The sequence below is a fragment of the Sinocyclocheilus grahami genome, unplaced genomic scaffold, assembly GCF_001515645.1.
Source record: "Sinocyclocheilus grahami isolate Dianchi unplaced genomic scaffold, SAMN03320097.WGS_v1.1 scaffold872.1, whole genome shotgun sequence".
Taxonomy (NCBI): Eukaryota; Metazoa; Chordata; class Actinopteri; order Cypriniformes; family Cyprinidae; genus Sinocyclocheilus; species Sinocyclocheilus grahami.
The window spans coordinates 54,370-69,076 of NW_015506051.1; the positions used below are offsets into that span (position 1 = coordinate 54,370).

A 14,707-nucleotide genomic window follows, 5' to 3' on the forward strand; every position below is an offset into this window, starting at 1 on the left:
TGTGTTTGTGTGTGTGTGTGTGTGTGTGTGTGTGTGTGTGTGTGTGTGTGTGAGAATGAAACACAGAAATCATGGTTGTGTGCCATTCATATTTAAAAATGAGAATGCAAACAGGCCTAAAATTGTACTTCCAGTTTGAATTTAAGGAAACAGAGTTAAAACAGAATTCAAATACAACTGCTGTACGTGTAAATTACCCGTAAGCATGTTCTTGCACACAACATACAGTAAGGAGGTTTTACAAAACATTATAAAAACAATGGTGCAAATCAGTTTTGAAGGCTGTTAATGGTTTCGACATTAATGAGCTTAGAGAAAATGAGTTTAGAGAAATACTGTAATTCTAAGCAGTACATATCAGGGAACTAATATTTGTAAAAGTGAATGCAGTAATTATGTATATTACTTGTGTTGGACAAATGAATTCAGATCACGGAATTGTAAAATTCTTCTTCCTGTCATTTCAGCTCGATTCACATTCACACTTACGAACGAAAGGGAGCTGATTCTTCAGTTCTGAATTTGACAAAGAAATGCACTGAACGAAGGTTCACCCAACTCTTCCAGTTTGAAATGAATTATTTATTTCACTTTCGGCCCAAGGCTCTTGTGTCTGGAATCAATGAAGCCTGACATTTCATTATTATCAATGGTTGCCTAGGGACCAGGATGGAAGCGCTCCAATTGGCGGAGCACGAATGTGAAACAGGCCTTATGTCAGGCCAGCAGAATGTGACCGTATTAGTTATTTTGTGTTTCTTCTGTAAACATTGGCCTGTTCATGGAATCACATGTCTTTGCTTTTCACTTCGTTGCAGTCGATGACGATTGGCCAACGGTTAATAAACGCCAGTAATCAATCCATGTGTGTTGTGAGGAAGACTTTAAAGGTCATTCTCTCAAAACTGCGTTCCAGCGATATGCTGTCGTTTGATAAAGCCTGCGCCGTTTGTGCTCCAGACATGAGCGATTCTTCAGATCACGCGTCTCAGGACACGCTAGCATCACGACAGCAAGACAAGCTAAATAAAATAATACAGTCTCACGCGAGCTTTTCACTTTCACTTAAACGTCTGTTGCTGTTTCCAAGTGAAAAATACGATAACGCATCCAAGTTAATGATTAAGACTATGACTCTGTCTCACTCATCGTCAATCGATCCTCAGTGTCACACACTTCTCAAGAGTCTGGTTAGTGCTGGTTAGTGCTGGTTAGTGCTGGTATGAGTGGCTGATCAACATAGCCATGCCTGGTTAAGCTAGTTAAGAAGCCTGTTGGGACACAAGAATCTAAAACACAAGCCATGCTGCTTTTTTCTTGAATTCTTTGTTTGCTCATGCTTGTCTTCATTGTTCTCTGTGCTGTATTGTGCATTCTCTGCTCGTTTGGAAGCACTTGATGGCTGTAAACCGGCACAGTGTCCAAACTTGACATTCAACCGATGTTTCTGTGGCAACCAGAAGAGAGTGAATCATGTGGATTATGAGGAGGCCGCTCGACAGCTCGCAGATCACACATTTACTCCATATCACTGACACTCTAGCCTTAATTACTGCGAAAATAGAGTCATATATATTTATTTTAAAAAGCTTCAGATTAAAAGATGAACTTTACAATATCACAATTTAAAAAAAATAAATCAAAGACTAATAGGTCCAAGCTAAATAACATGTGGATTGTGTGCATTTCTCTATAAGTGATTTCCTACATCGCTCATTTATTTACAGTCAGTATGTCCATTGATTGATTGATTGATCATATTGGACACTAAGCAAGGTGCACTTTGTGTCTGCTTAAGAACGCGTGCTTGTGAATACAGTCAGCATGAAATCTGTTACTCTATTCATCCATCTCTGAAACCTGTGAGAGTGATGAAATAAAGTTGTTCTCATACACACACACTGATATCGAGAGCTCTGTTCGATTATACATCACAATTAATCTTCTGCACAAGAATTCGGTCAAAGATCAACGACTGCTAGATTGATGGATAAATACTTTCATAAATTTGGCATGAATAGGATGACAAAGCATGAACTAACCCTGTGATTACACCTCAGTGATGTGACACTTAATGAGCAGTCTCAAGACATTATTACCTACAATCAAAACCTCCCTTCTGCTCTGTAGATCCAGTCAAAACAGGATTCCTCAGAGACATTACTGGCAGCTTGAGTCGACAGCTCTGGTCCTAAAGCTGAGAGCGTTTTGAATCATCATCAGACGCTCCTCGAGGAAAGCACCATCGAGCTCAAAGACACTGCCTTTTGGACAAATTATTAGGAGGCATCATTTTCAGAAGTGATCCCAGAACTGCCAAGAGCTGAAAAAGAAAGAAAGAACTGGCCTTTTATTTTGATAGAAAGCCTGTGCTGTCTATGTGGCTCATTCCAAATCAGTCCTTTATAGACCTTAGTCAGGTTAGACACCATGATGAACTTAACGTGGATGACAGACTAACTGTTTTACAATGGCACGCACTGTGTGAAGTTTTCACAACTCACCACTTTCAGAACTGTTTTATGGAGTTTTTGTCTACTGAAAGTTGTTTTGTTTTTTTACATGCTGTACTTCAGTCCCTCACAACCTCATTTTCATTCCTGTCAAATATTAAATATGGAGCTCATGTGATATCAGGATATCATGGATATTCTTTTGTCAATAAAACAACATAAACTACATGGCCAGACCTGTGAGCTGCACACACACACACACACACACACACACACACACACACTGGCTCCTCAAAGCTCGATGCAAACACATGTTTATGCTGCCGTGTCAGACGCTACCTCATGGCTGTTTGTTCAAAAGACTGAACACACTTATTTATTCCACTCAAATTTGTGGCAAGACAAACTGGTAAATAAATACAGTCTGCTTTCAGGAGAGGTGTGCTCTGTTCCATTATTATTTACTGTATTAGGCTGATAGACAGAACAGAAAAAGTGTTGTGATGGATCTGTGTGGTTACTGTGAGCTTCGATGTGTGGGGCTGAATCTGTTGACACGTCTGTGATTTACTGTCAAAACATATCGAGTCTGCAAACATTTCTCTAACTCTTCTGATGGTTAGTATGGTCTGATAACATCACGGCGAACCTGCTTTGTGTCTGTCTAATGAGGAAAGCAAACAGAGAAAGTAATTAACGAGTCCCTGGCGTGTGTTGAGTGTGTCTCTGAACGAACGCAGCTCAGTTGCAGCTTTTTGGTTTTTATGTCCATTCAAGAAAGTCTGCTTTCACTAGCCGTTCTGAGGTGGACAACAACATCAAAACATTCTCGATGGCAAAAGGCTGTGGGAGGAAGGCTGAGATATTTTACATGCACACAAACGGCACAAGTTTCAGAGCTCTTTTCACATCAGACGTAAATGGGCCGAAAGATTATTTCATTACGGCTTCACAGCCAATTTATTAGTTTGTGTGCCTTTGAAATGCTAAATTTCTGCTCCAAAATTTTCTCTCACATGGTTTGGTTCACCAGTTTCTCCCTTTTTCTGTAATCCAGCAAAACGATATCTCATTATATGGTGACTTAATTTTGCAACACACATAGAAAATAAATGTAATAGCAAACCAGCATTTATAAAAGCAAGAACGTTTTCCATATTTCTCTCCATTAGAGCTAAAACACCCCAGAACGGTGGATGCAGACATTATTGCTGAATGAATAAAACTAAACTAAACAAATTCAAAAGACGTTGTGTGGAGGTGAATGTTACAGTTTGATATATTATGCAATGCCACTGCAGCTGCACAACACAAAAAGATATGCTAAAAACTCTTTGAAGAATGTATGCATGTGCAATTATTCCTTTTTAAATTAATCACATAAGGAAGGAAAGGCTTGGCTTATCTACGGACCTTAAAGGGAACACACACTCACACACTCTCTCTCTCACACACACACACACACACGCTCACACACACACACACACACACACACACTCACACACTCTCACACACACGCTCGCACACACACACACATGCTCGCACACACGCACACCACTAAACAATCAGTTTCATTAAAAATGCAGTTGTGTGTTTGATGGGGAGTTAAATACCCTGGAGCAGATCACCTTTGGAGCAGCTAACTAATACAGACGGGGAAACGACACTGGAAGTGAAGCGTCTGGGGAGCGAGACTAGGCCAAACATGTCAGACCCGCTGGAGGCTAACCGACCTACACTAGTCCTGCTCTGATCGCTGTAACCTCCCACCTGACTTACCTAAGAGCAAGGTGTGGGCTAATCTCTAAAAACAGACATGTGGAGGTTGTGTGTGTGTGTGTGTGTGTGTGTGTGTGTGTGTGTGTGTGTGTGTGTTTGTGTGTGTGAGTGAGTGTGTGTGCGTGCGTGCGTGTGTATATGTATATGTAACATGCTTTTATTCAAAGAATCAGAATCAGAAGAGCTTTATTACCCAGTATGTTTACACACACAAGGACTTTGACTTGGCGACAGGAGCTTCCAGTGCAGAAGACAGTACAGACATACATAGAATTACACAGTAAAGATGAAATAACACTGATATAAGAAAAACAGAAAAAATAAATAACGCACTATATACAGAAATAGAAATATAGAGGGAAAAAACATATAATTGCTTAAATGAATGTACAGATATGTTATTTACAAATGTACCGTTTGTGTAGTTTACACTATACAATTTCCAGATACTATGTATAAACGTGTCAGTAATGATGGACAGTGTGTAGTAGTTATGAACTTTTTAATTGTTCAGGCTGAATATGATTGTGATTTACGAACGATGCACATCACAGGCAGTGTGTCATAAGAGCCATGACATCCATACACAAAGTTTAAAGTCGCTGCATAATCTAAAGTGGAGATAAATGCAGAAAAACAGAGATTTGTATGTATATATATATATATATATATAAATGAGTTACAGTGCCTTAAATTTGATAGATAGCCTAAATATAAATGATGTGAAGGAAAGTATCAACATGGAATATTAAGCAAATCACAAAAAAGCATACATGTTCTTTCTGTCTTTTCATAAGCCTGCTTTTCAAGGTATTTGGAAATATACTGAACACATTTTTTCTCCATGTTTCCCCCATATGATGTTGTTTGAGATGAACAGCGGTTTTATTTGCATGCTTTACAATGTTTCATGAGTCCATATTCTTTAAACACTTTACTAATTCTATTTAATTCTGTTTTACTGTATAGTTCTTGATTGCACAGCACTTTGTTGCTTAATAAGATTGCTGTTCAGTAAATTTGAGCTAATTCAGAAGCTGCTGGAGAAAGTCCATTTCTGCTAAATACACATGGCATTCAGGTTGGCATTTAACTGACGCGTAATATTTAGCGCATATGCATAAAACATATTCTCCCCGCGATCACGTGCCCCTGCAGCTGAACATCACGACAGCCGGCCAATAAACGCGACGCTTGGAGCGCGAGGAGGCGTTCTAGTTTCAGGAACTGGAGAGCAGAACAGAAGGGCGTGTGTTATTAATAATCAGCCGAGCTGAAAGTCCCCCAGTCTTCTGACAGTCTTCTGACAGCGAGCGCAGCGCAGCGCAGCGGAGAGGAGAGGACGGATCCATCGCTTGTCACGGCGCGGCGCGGCGCGGTGCGGTGCGTGGGTTACACATCTGCGCGGTCGCTTTACAGCGTGACTAACCGGAGCTTTGACGCAGTGGATGGTTTCGTGATCCCAGCTGATCGATCCGCGGCTCTTCCTCGCGTTATATCGACCTACACACAGTAAGTGACTCGAGCTGCTGGGTATTCATGGAGTGTTGACGGGGTTTCTAACGAAAGACCGTGTGGCGAAGTGAATAAGAAAGTGCAAGAGAAGCGCTCCGCTGTTTGGATGAAGCCCAGGAAAGTCTGTATTGACGGGAAGAACTGGAACTGTAGCGAAGCTTCCTGGTTTCATCGTTTTAATGCCAGTCTGATCATTTAGAGCCAGAGGCACACAGGTGGTGTGATGTGTGTGTGTGAAGCATACATATGTAAGTTTTAGTCGAATGATTGAGATTTATTAATCACATCAACTTACTATAAAGCGCTCAATCATTCATTCTGTCATCAACGTTGCTATTCGCTATATTAGAAATGATACCGTGATTGTTTACTTCAGTATGCCTTGATTTATTTTTCCTCATCTTGTTCTACTCCGTTGTAGGTTTAATGCTGAGGACTTCTGGATGCCCTTCCAAATTCGAACAGCTCAGATCATTCGCAGTGGATGGCTGAAAACGTGCAGCTCAGATAATTTCTCGGCGTATTATGTCTTGTGAGGAATCTGTCTTGCTGCTTCAATGACGGGTAAGATGGAAACGCCCTTCTATCACGATGATAGCGTTCCCAACTTTGGGCAAATTCCAGATTACGATCGATACCAAGGCCACAAGATTATGAGCAAGAAGAACAACATGCCGCATCATTTCTCCCACAGCGTGGGAAACGCTTCGAGCCTCAAACTCAACAGCCCCAGCGGTCTGGGCATGAGCGGCAATCCCAACGGCTCGCTGATGTCTTCTCCAGACATGAACCTCCTGAAGCTGTCCTCTCCGGATCTGGAGCACCTGATTATCCAGTCTAACCAGGGACTGGTTACTACAAGCCCGGCTCCAAACGCGTCTGCTAATCCCTTCATGTACCGAAACCAGGCCACGAACGAGCAGGAGGGATTCGCAGACGGCTTCGTCCAAGCTCTGGCCGATCTGCACAAGCAGAACCAGCTGGTGGGGGCCCCCATGTCGCCCTCCTCCTCCATCCAGGGCTCCTACCAAAGGAACCTGATGCCGGGCGCAGACATGCCCATCTACACCAACCTGAGCAGCTACAACCCCAACCAGCTGCCCTCCTCTTACCCCGGCGGCCAGATGGCCTACGCCTCGCCCCACGGCCCTCAGACCCGGGGCCGGGACGCTCCGCAGACGGTGCCTGAGGTCCCTCACCTGCCCGGGGCCGACCCGGCCAGCTCCCCGCCCTCGCTCTCTCCCATCAACCTGGAGACCCAGGAGCGGATCAAGGCGGAGCGCAAGAAGCTGCGGAACCGCATCGCCGCCTCCAAGTGCCGCAAGAGGAAGCTGGAGAGGATCTCGCGGCTGGAGGAGAAGGTCAAGGTGCTGAAGACGCAGAACTCGGACCTGGCCTCCACCGCCAGCATCCTGAGAGAGCAGGTGGCTCAGCTCAAACAGAAAGTCATGAATCACGTCACTAATGGCTGCCAGATCGCCGTCAGCTCAGCCGGCATGGCCAAGAGCGGCGAGAGCACCAGCTGCTGAAACCACAAGACTATCTCTTTATCTCCTGGCCGCACTCTCACGCTCATTCTCTGTCTCTCTCAGCCCCGTCCCAGAAAGCGGAGAAGGGGCGAGACAGGGGAAGACCCATCAGAGATGCACGAGAGCGACCCTGCTTTTCTTCAGGAATGTCCTTCTTGAAAACCTGCACATGCTCCCAAAGTACTGAGTGCGTTCTTCGACTGTTCTTTGGACTTGACGTTGTTTGGGTCAGTTTTTTGTCGAAAAGGCCAAAGCGACAGGGATGCAAATGCACTGCGGGTGGGATGATCACAAAGGGAACAAAAACTCATGTAGGAATTCTGCACTTGAATACTTTTCTTTTTTTCTGCTTTACACCCCGGCTTGTAACCGAGATTTTTCACTTCAAGCAGACGGAAAATTTGCTCACATTTATTTTCTTTATAATCAGCGTCTTGTTCGACCGATGGACGGACTTTATATGTTTTAGGGGTTTGTGTTTATAAAATTGTGCACTATTATGCAAACTTTTCTCCAAAGCACCTGACGGACTCTTACAAACGTGGAAGAGAAGTGATCCCTTTATACTGCTTTGAGATGTCACCTGTGTTCTAGTGGAAATCTCTTGGTTTAATCTGTCACCTTGTCTCCGTAACAACATTACAGCATATGTTTGTTGGTTGGTTGGTTGGTTTGATATTGTGCAATTTGTGAATATGAGGAAAAAATATTTGATAGAAACCAAGACTTTTTTAGAAGTATTACATTACTGTTTAATATCGCAACATTTTAAGCAAAGAGACATCTGTGGATAAAGGATTGTGGTACTGTGCAAAACTTTAATGGCACCTTTGGCCGGTTTTGAGTTGGGAATTTCCTGAGCATTCCGAGACCTTTTGCACTGTAGTCTCCCGTCGGGAGGTACGTCCTAATAATGGGTTGATAGTGTGTTTTTGCCATTTTCTATTGAGTATTAATGCTGTGTTAACCTAGAGTAACGGTGTGGAAAAGCTACTCTGGACTAAAGAAATGGAAAAAAGTCAAGAGTCAAAATTGACCTGAAATCAGAACGACAACACAAGGGCTTTTGATCAATAGTATTTTGCGTTTTTTCTGTATTTGATTTGATTAGATTTTTTTTTTAAATCAATTTTGATGCAATTTTATTTATACAGAATTAGTATTTATGTTGTTTTCTGAGGAGAGGAAGAATATGGTTGGAATACTAGTGTCTAGTTGAAACTACACGATGGCACATAAATCAGAAACATTAAATGATGTGTAATATTTATCCTCTGTGTATAGCATGACAGTTTGAACTATAACTACAACTATGTTTATAGTAGATAAAAAAATAATAAATTAACAGAATTCTGCAAGATTGTGGGTAATGCACCCAGACATTGTTTTACGAGGCGAGCAGAAGTTAGCGCTCTACTGCAGACGTCAGATCAGCTCGATGAAGTCACGAGCTTCGCATCGCTGAGATAAAGAACTCGTAGAAGGCCTGCTTTTGTGAAAACCATCCATGTGTTAAAGAGTCCTGTACGTCTGCCAGTGTTGCTACTCAGAACTGCTGTTCAATGCCTTTCTTTTACAGTCAATGGAGATGCAGATCATTTTATTTATATATGTATATCCATTTGGAGATGATTCGTAGGGATACCTGAGACTGGTACTAGAACTGTCAAATAACCTTGTGCAACAAGAAGATATTTATTTTTTGAAACTTGAATAAGGATTTTGATGTCACAAACGTATTGTATTTTTGTACAAAATAGTTTTGAACGTTTTTGTGTACAGTACCTACTGTATTGCTTTGTATCATTCCAGTACTTTATTTATTGAAGTGGTTTTCTTGAGCAGTGTGTTGGTGTTTTATTTGAGCTCGGCTCCAAGCGTTTCTGTGTTGCTGGTTTGTGTTCGTACACGCCTGCTGTTGGTACATTTGTCCACCGAGTGCTCCAGTTTTTCCACTGGTCCTTGATTTGTTCCTGATTGTTCTGTGTTCCTCTATTTAACCTTAACTTTAAGAGTGTTGCGATCGATCGCTCCCGTGTTTTTGTTGTTTCATGGGACTGTATGGCTGTGTTTTGATCCAACCCTAAAGACTGATTGCATCGTTCATTTTAAAACGAAGAAAATGTTGGCAGACCACAAGGTCTTTTTTCTTAACCATGTGTCATATATACACATACTGAAGAACGCAAATACTTTGTTTAATGAGTTTACTCCGTTTACGTTGTCTGTACAGAAGGCTGTTTGTGTAACGATGATCTTCTCAGTCTTGATCACAAATCAGATTCATGCTGGTGTGAGTTTCATGACGGAGCATTTTAAGTCAAAGATGTGTTACTGTTGTGGAACAGTGTCCGATTGTGACGGCCAGTTCTGGAGCTCATTTGGCATCTTCGAGAGAGTTACACAAAACTCGAGCGACTGACGGGAACGTGTGACTAAGGGGCGACTTGCCTCACTGTGTTGGTGTATTTGCTTCAAAATAACATGCTGTTCATTGTTCACTTGTTTTCTTTTTTATCAACAATAAAGAGAAGTAGGTTTCTGAACACTTGTCTTGCTCATGTCATGCCTTTCTTTAATACCATAATTCAGTTTTTGTGTGTGTACATACAGACCAGTACGTGAGCAAATTCACACACAAATCTGGCATTTGAGAGAAGACAGGACAGTCTGGGCAGAAGTCATCAGTCAGTTATCTTAACGAGAGTCATGATCATATTCTGTGCCTCCGCCAGGTCCTGTAACTATGGGCTTGAGCGAGAAATACAGTCAGCACTGCCGCCCACCCTGCGTGTCAGAGCCATTCCCATAAAGATGAGCGGCACTTCCAGTAAAGCACAAGGAACGTCTGTCTGGGTCATTGTGAAAGTAAAAGTCAGAGCTGAGGAGGTGAAGGGGTATCTCTGCTACCGTGAGCGTACTGTACACTGACCGGAGTTACTCGGGCTGAAAACCGTGACAAACCCATAAAACACAAGCCAAAGAAACACTGGCTTCTCAGCGTGATTTATATATTTATATTCGCAGAGAATGCAGATACTTTACAAAGTGATGTCTTCAGGCTTCAAGTCAACAAAGCAAGTTTTGTTCTGCAGGTTTGCTGGTGTGTTTGTGTTGAGTTATGCGGATGCTCAGTCCTCTGGGAATGACTAACTCTACTTCCGCCCACCTTGCTTCCCACACAGCGGCAGGAGAAGCGGGTTTGGGTCGAAGACTTCCGTCCGTTCTCAGCCTGATGAAGCCTCTTTAGACTCTCCGCAGACTCCAGGCTTTCTGTCGCGTCACAGAACAGACATCGTCCCAGAAGAGGGACAATCATTTAGAAAATACAAAGACTTTCTATGAAGTCATGTCTTATGTAATGTTGTAGTTGTTACTTATTTATTTGAAATGACTGCTTGCTCTGACATCAGTCAGGGCAGAACTGGATTTTTAAAAACATTCTGGAGTGATTATTAGTGCAACTGCTGAACATGAGAAAGAGAGAGAGCGAGATCAGTGTCCTGAAATATTTGCTTTGGGAGGGTGCGGGTGTGTAATCAAGGTTGCAACATGTGAGTAGGAGGGACACACCCCCTCTTGGGTGTGTGTGTGTGTGTGTGTGTGTGCTTCAGTGCTGAGACCAGAGTTCTTTAACAAAAGATGAGATTGGAACTCAGAGCCATTAGATACACACACACACACACTCACGGTGATCGCCACACGCGCGCGCTGCTATTTCTGGTGAACAACCTGAAGTTAGATCTCTGAACTGTGAACTGTGGCGACGAGGAAACCACCAGCACAACACTGTCCTGCATCCACACAGTTCTGCTTCTTACTGTACAGAAGAAGGAGGACTGTCCTCCTGTAAATATAACTGCCTGTAACTGCGAGATGAAACCACGATTACAGCATCTGGAGGTGTTTCCCCTCCCATATCCTACTTCTCAGAGAAATTCTCGTTTCTTCGTATCATTAATCATAGTTCAGAAGAATGTCGTGTCATTCTGAAATAGCTCTGATGCACGAAACGCTCCTTTACTTCCCCATCGCGAGCGTTCATCGCAGATAAGTTAGTTGATTATTACAGATCAGCACGGGCTCTCAAGGGAGTTTATGATCGCTTTACCCGTGACTGATAAGACCACAGCGCTTCTCAACCTCTCAGACTCAAAATACCCCGAATTATCCAAAACAACCCCTCACTGTTTCTGCTGTAATTATGACAAGGCTGCTAATTGGCAGACCAGAGTCTAAATGAACCATGGTTCATCTTGTGATTCCAGATGTTTCTAGAATGGCATGTTCTTCAATTATAAAAATATTTTATAGCATTCAGAGTTTTTATATATAATTTTATATTTGAATTAGGTCTGTCAGTCGATTCATTTTAAAAATCGAATTAATTACATGTTGCACGATTAATTAGCCTAATCTAATTCATCGCAAATTAAATTTGGCTGTGCAAATATCCACAAAAGATTATTTAAAGCTATTTTTGTGTTAAACGAGAAACTATCAAGTAGACATTAGAAATAGTAGCTTTAGAAAGAAATATTTTATTTGATTCAACATAACACTTATTGCACATAGGTTACAACGGCCGAACATAATATGGAACATAAAAGAAGATAATTCGAGAAAAATCTATTTTGTAGTATTTTGTGTTCATGCAATTAAGTCACTGGTAACCAAAACAGCTTTGTTACCAACAGTCTTCAAAACCCCTTCTTTTATGTTGTGCAAAAGAAAGTAAGTCATTCGGGTTTGAAACCACATGAGGGTGAGTAAATTATGACAGAATTTATTTATTTATTGGTGAACTATCCCTTTAATATTTATTTATTTAACTATTCTTTTTTAAATAAATGAAATGATACTCTAAGAAACTAAAACTTCCAGCAGGTGGCGTTACATTTCTTTGAGTCATTCATTCATTCGATTCCTTCAAACGCGGATTCATTCAGAAACTAAACACCACTGTGTTGATCACAGACGCACAGTTCTGCAGTGGCTTTAGGTAATATTTTCGTTGGCAAAAACACACAATATTTACTTCTTGCTGAACTATTGTATAAAAATCACATTTAAACTCCTGATATTCGGTACAGAAACAGCACTCGTGTGATATTGCTCTCGCTGCTCGTGTGATATCGCTTATCATATGATATAAATATGAGACACAGACTCATACAGGGGCATTTTTTGCCTCAGTATCTTGAATTTTAGGGCATAACTGCATTTATGGATTATTTATATGCATCATGTTTGTCAACAGTCAACTGTAGGAAATGTGAGATGACGTACAGGTCTGGGGGCGGGGCCAGTGCGTTAAATGCATTAAAATATTTTAATCACGTTATTTTTTCATAACTAATTAATTAAGTTAACGCGTTAAACGGACAGCCCTAATTTCATTTTGTTGATTCTGTGGCTGAAGTTGGCTGAGAACCGCTGCTCTGGAGGGATTCGCTCTCACACACACATGAAATGAAAATAATACAATAATAATAGTTTAACTATTCTTTTTTAAATAAATGAAATGATACTCTAAGAAACTAAAACTTCCAGCAGGTGGCGTTACATTTCTTTGAGTCATTCATTCATTCGATTCCTTCAAAAGCGGATTCATTCAGAAACTAAACACCACTGTGTTGATCACAGACGCACAGTTCTGCGGTGGCTTTAGGTAATATTTTCGTTGGCAAAAACACACAATATTTACTTCTTGCTGAACTATTGTATAAAAATCACATTTAAACTCCTGATATTCGGTACAGAAACAGCACTCGTGTGATATTGCTCTCTCTGCTCGTGTGATATCGCTTATCATATGATATAAATATGAGACACAGACTCATACAGGGGCATTTTTTGCCTCAGTATCTTGAATTTTAGGGCATAACTGCATTTATGGATTATTTATATGCATCATGTTTGTCAACAGTCAACTGTAGGAAATGTGAGATGACGTACAGGTCTGGGGGCGGGGCCAGTGCGTTAAATGCATTAAAATATTTTAATCACGTTATTTTTTCATAACTAATTAATTAAGTTAACGCGTTAAACGGACAGCCCTAATTTCATTTTGTTGATTCTGTGGCTGAAGTTGGCTGAGAACCGCTGCTCTGGAGGGATTCGCTCTCACACACACATGAAATGAAAATAATACAATAATAATAGTAACTTGAGGAGCACCGATGCTCATCTTACAGCATCGTTGATCCTGAGGCTTAAGATCCGAGACATCCTCACTGATTTAACATCTCAAACGGCTTTCGCCAGTGTCGTTCCAGCACCAGTACAGAGCTCTCGACACACATCATCCACAATGATTTGCAGCATCATGAAGAAACACGGCATCTTCCAGGCACAGACGAGAGCTCAGGGAAGGAAGCAGAAGAAGATGTTCGAGCTGCGTGGAGAGAAGCCATCATCTAATGAGAGCTGAAGAGTTCATGCAGGTGAAACATCACAATTCTGCAGATATATTTCATTTCAAGAAGTAGTCTGAAAGGTAAGATGCGAGGAGGTAACACAGCTATTTCTAAGAATTTCCAAATATTTGCTATATAATATCTAATGTGGATCAGGGTCGGCGCCACCTATAGGCAGAGCAGGCGATTGTCTCTCGGGGCTCTGGCTCCGATGTGGGACCTCCAAAACACCGCTATACTGTAGTCCACAAAATACTCGCCTCATTGTTCACTGGATATAGTTGAATTGTCTTTACCGTTTATTGCAATTACAACTTAATTCCCGTACAAATATATCACATGTTTTTTCTCCCAATAATGCAGAACTGAACAAGTCTCTGTAACTGATTGTCCTGTTTGAGGTTAGGGTGCGAGAGCGTTCCTGGAGTAGCGCGTGATGCTGGCAATATAAAGGTCAAGGGTTCGATTCCCAGTGAATGCAAAAACTAAAAAAATGCAAAGTTTGAATGCAACGTATTCAGATAGAAGATGCTAAATGCTAAATGCTAAATGCATGATGAAATGGGAATGTACTGAAGCTTAGGGGAAATGACCAGCCTGTAGAGTACGGTGTAGATCTGCTGATTCATCAGGGACGTGAAGATGACAGAACTGAAACTCGGCTCATTTGTTGATGTTAAGATCCTCTCTTGTGGATCTGATTAGTCAGATACCGTCTCGTTTGGTCCGCTAGCTGTTCTACGGATCACGTTTCTCAATTTATTTGCTTTCTTTAGTTTTTATTGATGGGGAAGTGATTATTATAGTGCTCAAATATCCTCTAAAGTGAACCAGTCCTCCAAACTCTGAATGCAGTTTTGCTCCAGTCATATTCAAATGATTTTTATCATTTAATTTGACTTGATTTGATTTAATAGAGTGCCATTTAAGGCTTCACCTTGCCAGATTTTTCGTACTGACAGAATTACCTACTCTTTCAATGCTGACAAACAGCCGTGTGTGAACGTGGAGT

General features: G+C 41.5%; 1 protein-coding gene across 2 annotated transcripts; it reads left to right on the plus strand.

Moving 5' to 3' along the window:
- Positions 1-5,502: 5,502 nt before the first annotated feature.
- On the plus strand, positions 5,503-9,822 carry june (JunE proto-oncogene, AP-1 transcription factor subunit). 2 transcript variants are annotated; one of them, XM_016248249.1, is made up of 3 exons: positions 5,503-5,744; positions 6,169-6,311; positions 6,442-9,822. In XM_016248249.1, the coding sequence occupies exon 3, from the start codon at positions 6,491-6,493 to the stop codon at positions 7,274-7,276; it is 786 nt and encodes a 261-aa protein (XP_016103735.1). In that variant the 5' UTR covers positions 5,503-5,744; positions 6,169-6,311; positions 6,442-6,490; the 3' UTR covers positions 7,277-9,822. The 2 variants fall into 2 exon arrangements, with proteins under 2 accessions (XP_016103735.1, XP_016103734.1); XM_016248248.1 differs by having other exon boundaries at positions 5,506-5,744; positions 6,169-9,822.
- The last annotated feature ends 4,885 nt before the right edge of the window (positions 9,823-14,707 follow it).